The 17,386-nt window shown below is 38.9% G+C and overlaps 2 protein-coding genes across 2 annotated transcripts; one reads left to right on the forward strand and one right to left on the reverse strand.

Annotated features, from left to right (window-relative positions):
* The first annotated feature begins 3,807 nt into the window (after positions 1-3,807).
* Positions 3,808-8,824, forward strand: LOC121260733 (probable 1-acylglycerol-3-phosphate O-acyltransferase). Its single transcript, XM_041162727.1, has 9 exons — positions 3,808-4,047; positions 4,332-4,568; positions 5,141-5,187; positions 5,314-5,432; positions 5,524-5,681; positions 6,527-6,636; positions 6,716-6,815; positions 8,220-8,343; positions 8,479-8,824. The coding sequence occupies exons 1-9, from the start codon at positions 3,869-3,871 to the stop codon at positions 8,602-8,604; spliced, it is 1,200 nt and encodes a 399-aa protein (XP_041018661.1). The 5' UTR covers positions 3,808-3,868; the 3' UTR covers positions 8,605-8,824.
* Positions 8,825-12,310: 3,486 nt separating this feature from the next.
* On the reverse strand, positions 12,311-16,325 carry LOC121260914 (probable LRR receptor-like serine/threonine-protein kinase At4g36180). The gene is given in 2 exon segments (XM_041162993.1): positions 12,311-14,054; positions 14,057-16,325. Coding segments are annotated over 2 exon segments (3,417 nt in total). The 5' UTR covers positions 15,855-16,325; the 3' UTR covers positions 12,311-12,435.
* Between the last annotated feature and the right edge of the window lie 1,061 nt (positions 16,326-17,386).

A 17,386-nucleotide genomic window follows, 5' to 3' on the forward strand; every position in this document is an offset into this window, starting at 1 on the left:
TTCCTCTCATTTTCTTTTCTTTCTTTTCTTTTTCTTCCTTATTTCCCCCCTCCCCGCGCGCGCGACCCAGCTCCCTCTCTCTCCCCGTGTCCGTCACCTTCACCCAGACCGCCGCCGTCGCGCTGCCGTGCGCGACACCACCCGGCCGACTAGCTCCCTCTTCCTCCGGCGACCTCAACCCCCAAATCCCAGCCCCTACCTCGCCGCCGGTAGCCCGCACGCACCCCACGAAGCCGCAGCATTCTTTGTCCTGTTGCGCCGCCGTCGCACCACCATTGGCCACCATCTTCTTACCACATCATCCTCGACCTCTTGGCAACCTATTGGACCCAACTCCAGCTCCGATCCGCCACCGGTGAAGCTCCACCATCTACATTTCCGATTTAGGTATTTTGGTCTTCTACCGCCCATTGCGCCGCCACCCACGGCCAACCTTCACCACCACTAGCTTCACCGACCTCCCTAGGCCCTACTCTATCAAATTTGAGTCTTCGTTTGTCACCGTTGAAAAGTGGGTATCTGTGACCCACTGCCACAGTGTATTTTACACTGTTCGACAGCTATTTTTCCACTTCGAGCGCACCCGTGATCCTCGAAAAATTATTATATAGCATTGTAAGTATTTCTTCAAAGAACTTTTGTAATTTAAATGTATTTTTGTACTAACCCATTTCACTGTATTTTTGGCATGCCGGACTGAGTCCGAGGAGTTCGGGGGTCGGATGGATTTGTGATTGGAGTTGTTTGGTTGGTTTGGTTTATTTGGTTTGGTTGTTGATGAGTTGTTTTAATTGGATTTGTTAAGATTGGTTCTGGATGGATGTTGGATCAGTGTTGGTGCATGTTCATATCATTATTTCATGCATGATCATGTTTGTAAAGAAAACTGGGTTTTCGTGTATTGCATTCATGTTCATGTGTTTATGAAAACTGGGTTTTCATGTGAGAATGGATTTTGGGTGCGTGTGTAACACGACCCCAAGTAGAGATGGAGTATTATCTCGGTGGAGCTCCTCTGGTTACTCGGGAGTGGAATATACTGAGTAACGTCCCCTGGATTGTCGCCGGGTGACAATGGGATCGGACGAGATGGTCTCGTGCCGACTCTGTGGTCCTTCTGCTGGCGGGGACTAGAGGATGTCTGGCCACGTACGCGCTGGGCGCGAAACTGGGCAACGCTCGTTGCGTAGTGTGGGTGCTTGGCCATGTACGCGTCGGGCGCGAAACTGAGCACCGCTACGAAGCCAGGACGTGCGGATGGTCCATAGGGGAGGCCATGGTGCATATGAAATTAATGCATGGTGCATATGGAATTAATGCACTATTTTTTGGAAAAATAGTGCGAGTTGGATTTTTGGGTAAATCATTTTCTGGGAAAATATTTTACGGATATTTTGGACCAAAATGGGATTTTGGTGTGTGTTGGAAAATTATCATTTTCGAGGAAAATGATGTCTTGTGGAAAAATGTATATTTCATCATGTGCATGCATGTTAGTTGCATTTAATACATTTTATATTACGTTGTTATTTGGGGTCATACTTACCTGTGGTACCATTTTATGATTTCGCAGATTTTGATGCAGATGATGATGACGAGCCTTAGCTTGGCTCCGTTGGTGGAGTGATCTGAGATTACTCCTGTTTAGCGAGTTATGTTTTTATCAATTTATATATTGCCTTTGTAATATATTTGGGATGATTGTATAACTCTTTAAAGATAAATTGTGTTGAATATTTGTATTTAAAATTCTAGTACTTAGTTGACTATTATAATATCTGCTGCGAATTTTTATTGTGCACATTTGCATGTTGCACACACACTTGAGTACATTTCGTTGGGATGCGTGACCGTATTGTCATCATCCTGACGTCACGATTCCCATTCTTTTGTACGTGGGAGTCAGGGCGTCACAGCAACAGGTTTGGTTCTCTTCGGTTTTGTACATTTTTTAGAACCTAACCGGTATATACCGGTTTTGAAAATTTAAAAACCGATACCGGATTGATTCATTATCAAAACCAAAACTTCCAATTTTTTCGATTTCGGCCCAATTTTTTCGATTTTACAAATTATCTACAGTCGTAATAATATGATATTTATATATACTAAACTATTAGTTTATTTATATTATAGTATAAGTACATTATTTTATAATAATAAACACATATTAGCATGATATTGAATTTAACTATAGCTATGTAAGTTATAGACTTTTTTTATGAGTATATATGATCAAATGTGTAAAAATGTATCTACAAAAAGAATATAAAATTTATTATTCTAAAAATGTATCTATCATTTTTATATATATAAAAAAATAACTTAATATTAATGTTTATGTTTAAGACTAAAATTTATTTGTTATATCAAATATTGTATTAAAAATTATAAAATTGATTTTATATTATATCACATGTTATATTGATTTTATATTATAAGATTAATAGACTTGAATAATAAAATTAGAATTTCATGTTACATTAATTAACAACTTAACATATAATATATATAATATAATATAAAAATTTATAAATATATATACTGTTCCGATTCGGTTTAAACCGGTTTTCAAAATATGAAAATCGGTACCATACTGGTTTTTATTCTTAAGAACCGGTACCGCACCATATCGCTTAAAAAGGGGATCAAATCTACTGGTTCGGTCCGGTCCGGTTCAACTTGTTTTTCGATTTTTTTTACACCCATATTGCTAATGCTTAGAGATAGACTTGAGGTGTCAGCATGCATGCATATTAAGTTATTTTATTATCAAGTCGGTACGTAGAGTATAACATTCATATCACTTAAATGATAATATTTAATTTATAAGAGTCAAATTTTAAAATTTATTTTTTAAATCAAATTATATTATAGAAACATTTTATAAGTGTGCTCCATAGTCTATTAACTGACTTTGAAAATATAATTTTTCATATATGGACTTATAGTTGCATAGCCACCTATAATTGGACTGATGTCAACGGGATTATTGGGATTTATTATTTTAAAAAGTTAAAAAAAGGGACCATCCATTTTTCTGGTTTTATATTTAAACAAAGGTTAAAAACGTTTTAAGTTTCTATAAAGTAATGTAATTTATCATCTATTTTTTCAAGATTTTTTCATTATTTTATAATATGATATTAAATTATTAGAAATTATTTATTATATTTTATTTATAAATATATCATTTAATGCCATGTCAAAATATGTTAAGAAAATACTGACAAAAAAATAATAAATAGATTTATCTTATTTTAAATAGTTACTTTATTGTTTCCAGGTGTTACTTCCAAACACTTTAAAATCATTGAAATAGATCGGCTTATATCCTAATATAATCTCAAGAAATTCAAGCATGCAAATCTTAATTGCTTTCTTTTTTTTTTTTTAATTCTTTTTTTCAGCGAAGCTTTAAAAATGGCAAGAACTTTAAAAATTTGGAGTCGCAATTAGATTCCGATAGAAATGACTGCGCTTATTCAAAAGAGCTGGCGCAACATGTTAACGAATTTCCGTGAACTGGTCTGCCAAGACAGACCAAACAAACTTGGATTTCAAGTTTTCCGGGAAGCGGAAGTACGTCACTGCCAACGTATATTCTCATCTCTTCTACTTATCAATGGCGTGGATGCAAGTGGACTAGAAGGTGCTCCTCTGACGGATCGGTGCTTTAAGCCAGCAGATGCCTGACACGTGCACATAAAGTTACTTCCCAAGCTCTTTCGGGAATATATTTATTTATTTTCTTTAAAAAGAAAAAAGGTGACCGTCAGAGTCGGACCCAACGGGACCAGTTTATGTGCGCGTAGTATATAACCGGGGGCTGTGTTGGTTTTGGTAAACGTAGAGAATTACAATTTACATGAGCCTATCTCGCCTTCGGTGGTCAAAAATGGCGGAGGAGATCAGAAACGCCGAGATGCGATCTTCTCCTGCGTCCACAGCGAAATCGAGGTCTTTGTGGCCCTCTGTTCTTCGTTGGATTCCCTCCTCAACTGATCACATCCTTGCCGCCGAGAAGCGTCTTCTCTCTCTCGTCAAGTATCTCTCTCTCTCTCTCTCTCTCTCTCTCTCTCTCCCCACTCCCGGAACCCTAGCACGTCGGTTGGTTGCCTAGAATTTGTTGGATAGGAAATGATTTCCTTTTCAATTCCAATTGCCTTTGGTTCAGAGATAATATGAAATGTGTTAGCTAGTAAATACGAGGATGAACCCAATTATTCGCTTCCATTAAATGAAAAGCTCTAATTTGCCTTGCTCGAATATAATCGTGATTGATGTTTGTCTCATTTGAGATGGTGTGTGTGCATCTACTTGAATTTCAGGACTCCGTATGTTCAAGAAAAGGTTAATATTGGTTCTGGCCCACCCGGGTCGAAGGTCAGGTGGTTTCGTTCTAAAAGCGATGAACCGAGGTTTATCAACACAGTCACATTTGATGCCAAGGATGATTCTCCCACTCTCGTGATGGTTCATGGTTATGGTGCTTCTCAAGGTTTCTTCTTCAGGAATTTTGACGCACTTGCTAATCGTTTTAGGGTCATCGCTATCGATCAGCTTGGGTGAGTCTCCTTGTCTTGATTCTACAGTTTTGTTGACGATTTGGTAATTTCGCTGACTATATATTTCATCTGCAATAATAAGCTAATTTTGTACTTGGTTGCAATGTACTACTTTTAAAATTGCAGCATTGCAAATTAGCAGGGACTAATCTATTAGTTATGGAAGTTAATAGATTATCTCAGCTGCCCCCGAAGCCATCGATTTTGACACAAATTTAGTAGGTGGAATGGATATTACAAGTTAATGTTGAATTGAATGTTGGTTGCAGTCTTTGTTTTTTTAATGTTGAAAGTGACGCATATTTTTCTTATTAAGCCCCTTGGTCCTGAAAGTGCTTTCCAGAAACTGCTCCAAAGCCGTTGTGTGTTTTACATTTTTTTTTTTTTTTTTTTTGACAAGTATGTTTTGCTTCTCATTGTACATGTTATCTACTTGCTTTCTTCCCCCTCTTTGGCCAATGGGGGGAGTTTTGTTGTCGATTAGATGTGTTTCTCTACATTCTCTCTTTGCTGCTCTTAAATTTTTTTTATTGCTTTTTAATTATAAGTGCCTCAATCAACTTTATTTGCAGCTGGGGTGGATCAAGCAGGCCTGACTTCACATGTAAAAGCACTGAAGGTAGTTTTAGGTTTCTTCTATGTTGAACACAGAAGTCACTATATACTGCCTGTTTATAAAGATGGGATAAGATACTACAGCACAATAGAATATAGGTTGAGTTTGTTGTTGCAATTGGCAATGCAGAAACTGAGGCATGGTTCATTGATTCGTTTGAGGAATGGCGAAAAGCCAAAAACCTTAGCAACTTTATATTGCTTGGACATTCATTTGGAGGGTATGTTGCAGCTAAATATGCTCTGAAGGTAATCGCTTCCTCCCATCATTGTTTGAGTTCTAGAATTAATATAAAGTACCATTTCTGAATTCTGATGCTATTTTTTTTTTTATCTATAGCATCCCGATCATGTTCAGCACTTGATTTTAGTTGGACCTGCTGGATTTTCATCAGAGTCAGATGCCTCTGAGTCGCTTATCCGGTTCAGAGCGACATGGAAAGGAGCAATTCTGAATCATTTGTGGGAGTCTAATTTTACTCCTCAGAAAATCATCCGGTAAATATTTGTTATCCTTTTCTTCGAATGTCTTCCCTTGAAACCATAATACAAACAGTAACCTCATCCATTCTTCTATCTGATATTTTTTTTCTTGCATTTCTGCCTTGTGCATGAGGGGCTTAACACCCTGTCCCATGGCCTTACCTTTCTGAGGCACTACTTGCAGCTTGCAGCATTAATCTAGTCTGTTTGCTGGAAAACTTGCAATGAGATTAGACTAATTAATTGTACTGTCACTTTGTAAACATGGTTGAGGAATTTTAGTCAGTCATAATGAAGAAGCTTTTCTAATATCCATGTAGAATTGGACGCATGCTATGCTAAGCTGTACTTTATTTTTATGCATCCCTTGATGCTAGCATAATTTCACTCATTACCTGTAATATATCTCTTTAAGGTGTAACGAATGGATTCCAACTGTCTTCGTTATTGAGGAGGTCATATCATATCATAAAGATCTACTGTTTCAGTGAAAGCAGTTGTTCTTGGTTTTCAAAATCCATATTTAATCAAGGCAAGAGTGAACATTTTTTCCCAGAATTGAATTCATTTGAGTGATCTTTGTCACTGAATCGTAAGACTAGACATACTGTATTGCCACACTTAAGTTATGTCTATTTGAAACAATTGATTGAACTACATAGTCAATTATATGAATTTTGTTGATTATTTGAGTTGTGAATTTGAATTCAAATTCACTCATAGTAATGGGCTGAATTAAATTATAATGTTCTGAAAGGAGAATTAATTCTCTCTCTCTCTCTCTCTCTCTCAGTGTACCGAATATTTGATTGTACAATTTTCCCTTGTCTTTTTGTATCTTATTTTTTCATTTATTGCAGAGGTATAGGCCCTTGGGGTCCAAATCTTGTTCGAAAGTACACGAGTGCTAGATTCGGTACTTACACAACTGGAGACACACTGACTGACGAGGAGTCCAAATTGCTTACAGGTAATATAAGATAAAAATGTTATATTATATATACTACTCAGAATAATTGAACTGCTAATGGTTGTGTTTTCAATTGAAGATTATGTTTACCATACTTTGGCGGCAAAAGCAAGTGGAGAATTGTGCTTAAAATATATCTTTTCCTTTGGAGCCTTTGCTCGGATGCCCCTCATACACAGGTCTGTTGATCCTGGTCATTTAAAAGTTTATTAAATTTTATATTATTGATCAACTTTGTTTCTTTGTTTTGTGTGCTTTGGGTGTTATAGATTTTCCAATTTTTAGTTATAACTGCTACACTTTTTAATACTAGGTGTCCAAAAGATAATGCTTATGAGTCGTACCCAAATTTTTTATGATTGAATGGGTGAAACCATAACCCTGGGTTTTTTTGGGTAAGTAATAAAATTCATTCAAAAGCAAGTAAGAAAGGACGCATATCCCCAGTATACAAGAGGGTACACCTGTGATCGGAATTACGAAGATCCATAAGCTCCCAGAGGGATAGTGAAGAAAACCCCTTGGGGCTTCTCATCTAATTGGAGAATACTCTGACATAAATATTTCAATCACTATGATCTCATTTCCGTAAAAGGAATGGGAGTTCCTGTCCATCTCAATACACCATTTGTGAGGTAGTGGAATGGTGGAATGGATTCCCATATGATATTTCTGTGCATAATTTGCAAGTGACCGATGGCCACTTCCTGGAATCTGAGGAAATAGATGACTTCTACGATATTTGTTACATACCAATTTATTCCTTTCTTGGTGGTTGGTTTTATTTGCAAAACTATGGATCTCTTTTCTTGTGAAGGAATTCATGAAGACATAAATGCATGCACGTTCGCATGCACAAACTTATATACATGGTGTTCTGCTAATCAGGGGCAGACCCATGTTATTGTGGTGGGGCTCCAATTTATTTATTATTATTTTTCTTTTTGTGAAGTTGCCTCCTAAATTAATAGTTTTATGTATTGATTTTATTTAATGAATAACCGTCCTTCAACATAATATAATATTAAGATGCTAAGTTGGTTTTTGAAATTTTTCCCATATCTGTAGAAACTCTGAACTTTTGTATTCAAAAGAAATACTTATTGTAAGATGATTCTATAAACTTATTAACTTTTGTAAATAGTTACAGCTTATGATTTATTTTGGAATTGAATTTGACTTGTGTGTTTTTATCTTACATAGATATGCACATTTAGAGAGATGGACTATACATATTTAGGTAGGTTGGTACCGATAGGAAAAAAAAAAAAAAAAAAGGTACCGATACAAATTTACTAGTTCTATTCCTGCTGCTAATGTAATGCCTTTTCTGGTACTTTACCAATGGCCAACTGAATCATAGCCATCCTTTGTTTGAGCTAAACTGTATGCCCAAACCGAGATTGTGCTAATTACTTACGGTGCTTAATCAGGTTATTGGTTTTTTGGGTCACCATCTTAAATTAACACTGCGAGGGTTGTTGCAGGGAGATGGGGATGGAAGCAATTTCTTTTGGGGGTTTGATTTGTAGAAAATAGGACTTTTGAAACGATTACATAATCCTATTTTTTCTTGTGTGCAGTGCATCAGAATGGAAAGTGCCAACCACTTTTATTTATGGCCATCAAGATTGGATGAGCTATGAAGGGGCTCAAGAAGCTCGCAAGCGTATGAAGGTCCCTTGTGAAATCATTCGGGTTCCTCAGGTCCTGCGCTCTCCATTTCTTCCTATATTTGATTGTGTGAGCACACATTCACGCGCATGATTGCGTTTTTTTTTTTGGGCATTTGAAAGCCATTAATCGGGAGATTGATATAATTTCATTAATATTCAAATGCAGGCTGGGCACTTTGCGTTTATAGATAACGCAAATGGTTTCCATTCAGCTGTTCTTTATGCCTGTCGCAGATATCTTTCACCCAACCCTGATGCTGAATTATTGCCGGAAGGTTTGACATCTGCCTAGAGAAGACAGCGTTGTAATATTGTTCATGTGTATAATAGATATAAACTGCCATCATTGTTACATGTAGAACATTCAAATTTCATTTATCATATCTTATTTCAATTCATTTTGAGTGTATCTTTATCATTTATGATAATCTTGTGGAAGATATCTGCCTACGGGTAGTGTATGGTTTTGTACCAAAAAAGAATAATTAAATGAATGAGTCATGTTTATTTTACTGCCGTTGATTCAGTTGTCATTAGATCTAAGCCACCGATCAACATATGAGTAAATACTACTTGTGACATGACTAATGTAACACTTACGTTAGTCATAGTATATATAGGAAAATAAGGGAATAACATCGATTAAGATTATAATATAGGAAAATAAGGGAATAATATCGGAGCATACTCATCACATGGAAGTTCGGTAAATCTATACTTGCCTTATTAATGTCATGCCCAGGTAGTGGTAGGGACTGATTAAATGCCTTTCATCACTACTGCACATGTACAAGATGAGCCAACGGAGTAGATTACATTTATTTTCAATGTGCAAGTGAGGTGGTGCTCGTAAGCTTGGGCGACATTATTATGGCTACAAACCATTTGTGCAAATGCCAGCCTGAGGAGGGAAGCTAGAAACACAAATTGTCTATTGGAGGACTGCAATTGCATGCCAGAGTTATACCATTATTTCATTATAGAATAATGTGAACACCTGTTGTTCGTCGTGATTACAGTGAATGCTAGCTCTTATTGCGACACGACATTTTCAGCATTTAGATCGGCAGCTAGCTGCTTTGTCTCTGATTCACGACATACACAACCATCATCTCGTTCGGTCACAGACTCACCAAGGATGACAGCAAGTTGTAAATTGCATGACCTGCTAATAATGAGAAAATGAATTTGTACCTCGATATTTAGTTGAAGAAATTACACCAAATTTGCACCCCAATTCGTTATTCTATATAAAATATGAGATAGGACAATTTATATCTATGGGTTGTTTCGACCCCGACAGCGGTATGGTCGGCAGGTTTTTATTTTTACAAGTTACTGCTATTTTTATGGATGTTTTTACTTGAATTTGACTTATATTCAGTAATAATTATTAAAAAAAAAAAAACTGAAATTAAGGATGCCCTTTTCACTCTATACAAGGACAGACGCATGAAGATAACAATTTTACTCGATGATTTCTTTCCACGGCGGATTGATGAGAGGGAGGAATGGGAATATTGAATCCGCAGGTGGTAAAAAAAGGACGTGGGTCACGTAAGAAGAAGTGAATCATAAATGTCTGGGGACAGGTATTGAAAATGACACGTCTCCAAGTCGAGTCTATAATACACTCACACACAGTGCTGTTCCTTTAGACGTGGGGTGGGGTCCATTCTCAGAATTTACAAGCCCACATTACAAGTATTTATGCCCCCGTTAACTCAAAAGTACTCTTCACTTGACTTGGCTTTACGCCGGCTGACACACTCACGATGCTACTGTCACCCTCATCACTGTGTTCTCTTTTCAGGATTTTAAATTTTAGGCTGATACAGTGGGACCTGCCACCGTATTATTGTTATTATTCCTTATTTTTTATTTTTCTTTCTTTAATATTTTATAGATAAATTATAAGATTATAAGATACAAATTTCGGTATATTAAAAATCTCCTATAATTATTTTAAAATTAATAGATACATCACATAAAAGAAAAAATAGGGATCTAGCACCAAGTAATTGACTCTCACCCATATCCCCACCAGGGAACGTTGCTTAAAATGGTTTTTGTATAGTTTGTTAAAACATATTATAATATTACAACTAAAAGCTGTAATAAAGGAGGTTATGCTGCATATTGTTAGTTTGGACTAGTTGGAAGAGACTATTATGACCAATTTCATTTGATCATTGATTTGAAAAAGCAGAAACATAGGGTAGCAACCTGAAACGAAATCGAGTCGTCGGCGAAGGATCAACACAGGTTGTGACGGCTTGTGTAGATCACGCGCGCCATTAGAGTGGAATGGAGGGTTGAATCCGAATGATCTCAAGCCTCTAATGTGGACAGAGCCGCGCGCATCCACAGAAGTAGCTTCAGGACGCGATGGCCCGTGGTTGACGCGCATGACATAATAAGCATGTGCGATGAATGCGACGAATGGACGAGCGAAAACCTTCCACGAACTAGAAGATAGGCGACTAGAGATGCAGAAAAGGCGGTGCATGTTGGTCGGAGGGCATCAAAAAGCAGGAGATCGGCTTGTTGCGGCACTGTGGAGAAAAATCTAAGACCAAAAAAAAAAAGAAAAAATAGATAAAATATGAAAGTAAATTTGACTACTATGGCTGGCTAGTGGAAGAGGTGGGTGGAGCTTAAACTCCACCCCCCCTTCCTCCTAATGAACGGACTAGAATTTTGACAACAGCAAAAGATATTTTTATCTGGGTAGAGAGAAAAGAGAAAATGGAAGGTATTTTATAACAAAGCAAATTGTTTTTGCGGAACTACATTATTTGAGTTGAATGAGTAATGTCCAACCATTCTCTTTCATTATTTATTTATTTTTATTTTTTAAAGAGTGGGAGGGGTTACTAGTGTAGTTTTTCTTCTTAAGCGTGACTATAAGAGCTATACTGGCTGCGACATATTTGATTTGAACTATAGCTACTGATTTTGGATAAAACAGTCTAATCTCATAGATACCCGCATGCAATAATTTTAGTTCACAAATTTTACAAGAGCAAATCCTTTCGAACCTATAACATCAGATTTGAGAGAGAAGAATAATTTCCTAACCTTTACGAATTAGACTATCACCTTATTTTCATCTAATTATATAAAACATGATTGAATAATTTTTTACTTTTTTCAAAAATAACAAAATTAATAAATAATCACTTTATATAATCTTGTCAACGTTACTATTTCTCCCTCCTACTACCCGACGTGGCAATGCCCTTGATCCAATCCCCTACTATGTCTTTATAATATATTATATGATTAATACACATCCATATCGTAAAAAGAAAAATGATTGGTATGTCTCCATCGTGTCAACAAGTCAGTGACAAGTCGGCAAGGGTTTTCAAGAAAAATTATAAAATTTGGAACTTTTATTATCTATATTATACGTTTATTATAAATCTAAAAAACAAAAGATGGATGACATGACCCTAATTTTGTGTTCCTTTCTGTACTTAGCCGTTCTTGTCTACATTTTGTTGTAAGCAATTTAATACAAAACATGTACACTTTTTTTGTACAGGAACTTGACTATTCGATCATGAGTCAATGCTCTTAAAATCTTTATTTTTTTTTTCATGAAAATTGTTTACATTTTATTTAAGATCATAATGAGATTCCTAAGCTAAATTTATGAATTTGTCGCTCTGAAATATTTCTTTATATTAGGAGTTAACGAGTATCACGGGTCCTGACAGTGACAGGCCTTTCCCTTTCCTTTCCCGATAAGGACGCTTGGGGTCCTGTCGCGGTCATATTAACGGCTACTTTCCCCTCTCTTCTGAATTCACCACGTGGCGTTTCCAGATTATAACTTCCTTACTTGGCGGGAATGTACTTGGTGGGAGCCTCCTGATCCCTCATCCAGTCTAGTTTGACCTCCCCAACTAAAACTTCCTCGTTGGAAACCGTAGTAGGGTCGCCCTAAATGAGACATAATTTAACTGTATAAACACACAAACAGTACTACAAAATCAAGAAATTGCTTAGAAATATTTAAAAATAAAAAACATTACATTCCATGAATCATCACAGATAATCTCAAAGAATGACTTCTTTCAGGGAAGAAATTCCGGGATGAATGAAGAAAAAGATTTCAGGCTGGCGAGGGCAGCGAGGTGGGATCGGCTGAGGAAGGGATTTCGGGTCCGACCCGGCAGCCTTCAAGCATGAACACAATGTCGGTCATTGATGGTCTGTCGAGTGGATCGGGTGCTGTGCAAAGCAGTGCTACTTTCACTCCCAATAGGAATTCTTCCCACTCCGATGACTCCGGGTCCAGCTCAAGCAAACCCGGTTCAAGCAGCTCCGAGACCTGGCCCCTCTGCAATTGCCTTTTCACCCACTTCACGATGTCTTCGTCTTGTGTGAACATCACCGGCTTCCTTCCCGTTAGAATCTCTAACAATACGATTCCGAAACTGTACACGTCCGCTTCCCTTGTGGCTTGCCCAGTCAAAGCTGCTTCTGGTGATACATAGCCTAAGGACCCGATCGGGGTGGACGAGGAAGATGCTTCTGCTGGAGTTGCTATGGTTAGTCGGTCTAGGCCGAATTCAGATAAATGGGCTTCAAAATCAGCGTCGAAGAGAACATTTTGCGGCTTGACGTCACCGTGGACTATCGAGACCGAGTGCAAGAAAGCTATCCCGCGAGCAATGCCAAGTGCAATGAGGTGACGCATTGGCCAGTTGAGTACGTGCCCTTCCTGGTGAGATGCCTCTTGGAGGAGAGTGGCAAGGTTTCCATTGGGCATGTAGTCGTAGACGAGGAGCCTTAGATCGGGTGGCCCTGCGTAATAGCCACGCAGAACAGTTAGGTTTCGGTGCTTCACTTTACCTAGTGATTCTGCTTCTTTGCGGAAAGTGTTGTCGTCGATGGACCCGTCGGGAAGGCGACGGATTGCTAGCACCATTCCATCTTGGAAAGATGCCTTGAATATAAGACCAAATCTTCCTCTGCTCAGGACGTTTTCCTCATCGAATTGTCTTGTTGCTTCTAATGTCTCTGCAACTGTGATTTTGTTATTGAACATGACCAGTTTTGGCCCTCCATTTTCTCCACTACCACGACCCCTTTCACCTCCTGAGCTTGCACGAGCCGGGCTCCGTTTCTTCTCCCCAGTTGCCCCTTCTCTAAGCTTCTTGCGCCAACGTAAGAGGCCGTAGATATAGCCACAACAGCATAATGTCAAAAGGCATGCCCCAACTACAGCCACGACGACAAATAGAATCAGCCTCTTCTTCTTTCTCCTTCTCACATTTGCACACTCTCTTTTCAAGGGCTTCCCACATAGATTTCTATTCGTGGCAAAAACAGCAGGATCATTGAAACGAGTACCCAACATTTTTGGAATTTCACCTTCCAGGTCGTTGCTAGACAAATTTAAGTATCTCAAACCAGAAATACGTGAAAGACTTGCGGGAATGGATCCACTCAATCTGTTAGAGGAAAGATTTAACGTTGTTAGCTTCGATAAATTGGACAATAAGTCAGGTACATGACCTGCAAGGTGATTTGCGTCCAATAACAGAGAAGTCAGAGACGAGCATTTGGAGAGCTCATCTGGGATTTCACCTGTTAATCTATTTTGACCCAAATCAAGCTCCTTCAAACGAGATAAGCGAGAAATATCACCTGGTATGTGCCCCTCCAAACGATTAGAGCGAAGCTCAAGCACTTCAAGATCAGAACAATTACCGAGTTCTGGGGGATTATACCCGAAATACGATTGCGTGATGCGGAGAGAACAACTAGTGATTGAAGAAATCCATATGTTGCGGGAATCTCACCAGTAAAGGCATTTGACGTGAGGTTCAAATATTGTAGACTAACCAAGCTGCTGAAACCTTCAGGAACATCCCCAGATAAGTGGTTATCTTCTAGAGCAACAACCTGTAGGCTTGGTAACCCGAAGAGCTCAATGGGCAACTCTCCGGATAGGTTTTGTTTACTCAAGTCAAGAACTGCTAGCTTCATCAAACTCCCAACACTAGCAGGAACGCTTCCCGAAAACCCGCAAAGACTCAGGTTAAGAATCTGCAAGTTACTCAAGTCCCCGATATTAGATAAAACTTCTCCGGAGAGCCTGTTGTTGCTAAGATATAAAGCACTCAAATTGCTCAGACGCATTATCTCCTCCGGTACATTCCCTGTGAGATTGTTGTCGCTCAAGTTCAACATTTCAAGCTCGGAGAGCCTTCCAAGTTCCAGTGGGATTGAACCGGAGAACATATTTCTTCCTAACGATAACACCTTTAAGCTCCCTAGTCCTCCAAAAAAACCAGGAACCAAACCCGAAAATCGGTTCCCTTCAAGATCAAGTACCCGTAACGAACTGCATTTCACAATCTCGCTAGGAACCTCGCCAGTGAGTGAATTATTCGCCACTCTAAGCTCCTCTAACCTCAAAAGATTGCCAATCTCAACCGGTAGCGTACTCGAAAAGAAGTTCCCAGAAAGATCCATTACCCTTATTGTCGTCACATTGGCCAACCACGTCGGAAACAGACCATGTATTTGATTCTCTTTAAGGTCCAATACCTCCATGACACTTAAACATTTCCCATTTGGCGGCTTAACTATGCCCGTGAGTGCATTAAAACCCAGCTGAACAATCCTAAGCGAAAACGAGTGGTTGGCTGACGCAATGCTGCAGAATAAAGATGCGGGGACCGAACCTGAGAATTCATTGCGCGATAATGATAGCACCTGAAGCCTCGGTATCGCTCCGATGCTCGCCGGGATCAGACCTCTTAGCGCATTGTCTTCAGCACTGAGATGTATGAGGGAGGAACAATTTGCAATAGCCGAAGGCAGAGTCCCGTACAATTTGTTCGAGTCCATCCAGAGATACTCAAGCTCCTGAAGCTCTCCTATTCTCGCCGGGACTTGACCCAAAAACCGGTTGTACGATAAGTTGATAAGTTGGAGCTGAGATTTCACAGAGAAGTTCGACGGTATTTCGCCGGAGAATGCGTTCGACGATAAATCGAGGTACCTGAGACTCTGCGATACATATACGGGGATTATTCCAGACAGGAGGTTGTGAGCGACGTTGAGTACTTGGAGATTGGTGAGGTTAAATATGGACGGCGGCAGAGTACCAGAAAACGAGTTGTAGTGAAGGTAAACGGCGCGTAGGAGAGCGCATTGGGAGAGCGACGAAGGTATGGAGCCGTTGAAGCCATTGGAGTGGAGGCTAAGCTTGCGCAGCTCTCGCAAGTCAGCGAGTTGGTCACTGACCCGACCACGGAGTCCGAGACGAGGCAAGCGGAGCTCGCGGACTCGATTTTCATAACACACAATGCCACGCCAGTCACAAGGCGCCGTCGGGGTGGACGAATCCCAGCCGTCCAATGCCCCCAACGGATCGTAGAGACCAGCTTTGAAGGCCGTTAATGCTTGGATCTCCGACAAACTTTTGCCGCTGCGTTGCGCAGAGGATAAGATGGCGATGAAGCACGGCATAGTGAAGAGGAAGAAGAAAAAGAAGAAGAAACTAAACGTTGCCATTGGAGAAAAAGGGGTTCTGATGAGCAAACCGAGTGTTAGAATATATATATGTAGAGTGTGCTACGGCTAATACCGGCGGAGATTGGTTGGAATGAGCGTTTGACTGCTTTGCGCGGATGATAATATGGGGAAGAATCAAGGCAAAGTGAAGAAGAAGAATAGGAGGAAGAGGAAGAAGAAAGTAGCCGTTGCCATTGGAGGAGCAGAAGTTGGTGGGGGCGCAGAGAGGAGCAAAACGAGCGTTGGGAACTAAGGGTTGTGTAGGTGTACTTGGGGAGCGTGTGTCATGGCTAATGCTAGCAGAGATGGACTGGAAAGAGGGTTTGACAGAAACGATGCCATACGAGCAAGTGGTTTTATCATTTTATGTGTGTTTCTGTTGCCTTTTTCACTCTCTCTCTTTCTCACTGGTCTCTTGCGCTTCGGTTTCCTTCCCTCTTCCCCAAAAGTTCCAAGGGCTTTTTCTTAGAAAGAAAACCCAAAAAACACAGCAGGGCTATAAAAAAAAAAAAAAAAGTTTTTTGTCCATGGGGAAGAGAATCATCAGCTCTTTGTCGTGAATGTCCCGGTCACGAGGGGTTTGATAGTGTCACCTGACGGTGGTGACTTGATTCGGGTGATTTTGGTTGGTGCCTTGCATGGCATGGAGTTGGGTGGTTTTTTCAACTCCGGAACAATTTTACCTTTGACTATGTTTTTTATTACTTGCTAGGTGACCTTTTATTACCTATTTCAAATCAACTTGAAACACTATTCATTAATACTACGTATTCTAGCATTAAATACTTTGAAATTGGTAAACTGTGCCCATCTAAATCGTATAAAAGGGTAATGATACCCTTAATTACCCAATTATTTCTACTTGTTTACTACCTAAGTCTATGTGGTTTTATTTTTTCTTCTTCTATTCTGTCTTTTGCCCTTCTGCTTTGCCTTCTGTCATAAGTTTTATGTTCGACTATAGAGATTCAAATCTCTTACTTTAGAAACACGCCTCTAAATTCCTTCACTCTCTTTAAGACTCAAATTTTTCTGTCGGTTTCGTTTTACTTTAAAAATTTAAAACTACAATTAAGGGTGTAAATTTTAACCAAAAAAATAGGATCGGACCGGACTGAACCACCGGTCTAGAACCGATCTGGTTCAGATTCCATGATTTTTAAGATCGGACCTGTTCACTATAATATATATTTAAATTAATTTTTAAATATTATATATAATTTATATATATATAAAACTGAAAGAAATTTCAACATCAAATTTCAACCGGTTAATCTTTAGAACTTGAATGTTCGCATCTAGGGTAGAACTTTGGATTAAGAGAGTCTTTCTCGCAGTTGGTTTTGAAATAATTTTTGGATTTAAATTCGTTTTTAAAAGACGATAATAAATCCGATAAACAAGAGTAAGTGGTTTGCTTCTTTTTAGCGTGTCATAGCCAGATGTTAAAATATTTAAAATTAAAACTTTGACAATATTATTATCATCCAAAGCAATAGTTAAATCAATAAAACAATCAAAATGAACTGGTC

The sequence above is a fragment of the Juglans microcarpa x Juglans regia genome, chromosome 4D (genome assembly GCF_004785595.1).
Source record: "Juglans microcarpa x Juglans regia isolate MS1-56 chromosome 4D, Jm3101_v1.0, whole genome shotgun sequence".
Classification (NCBI taxonomy): Eukaryota; Viridiplantae; Streptophyta; class Magnoliopsida; order Fagales; family Juglandaceae; genus Juglans; species Juglans microcarpa x Juglans regia.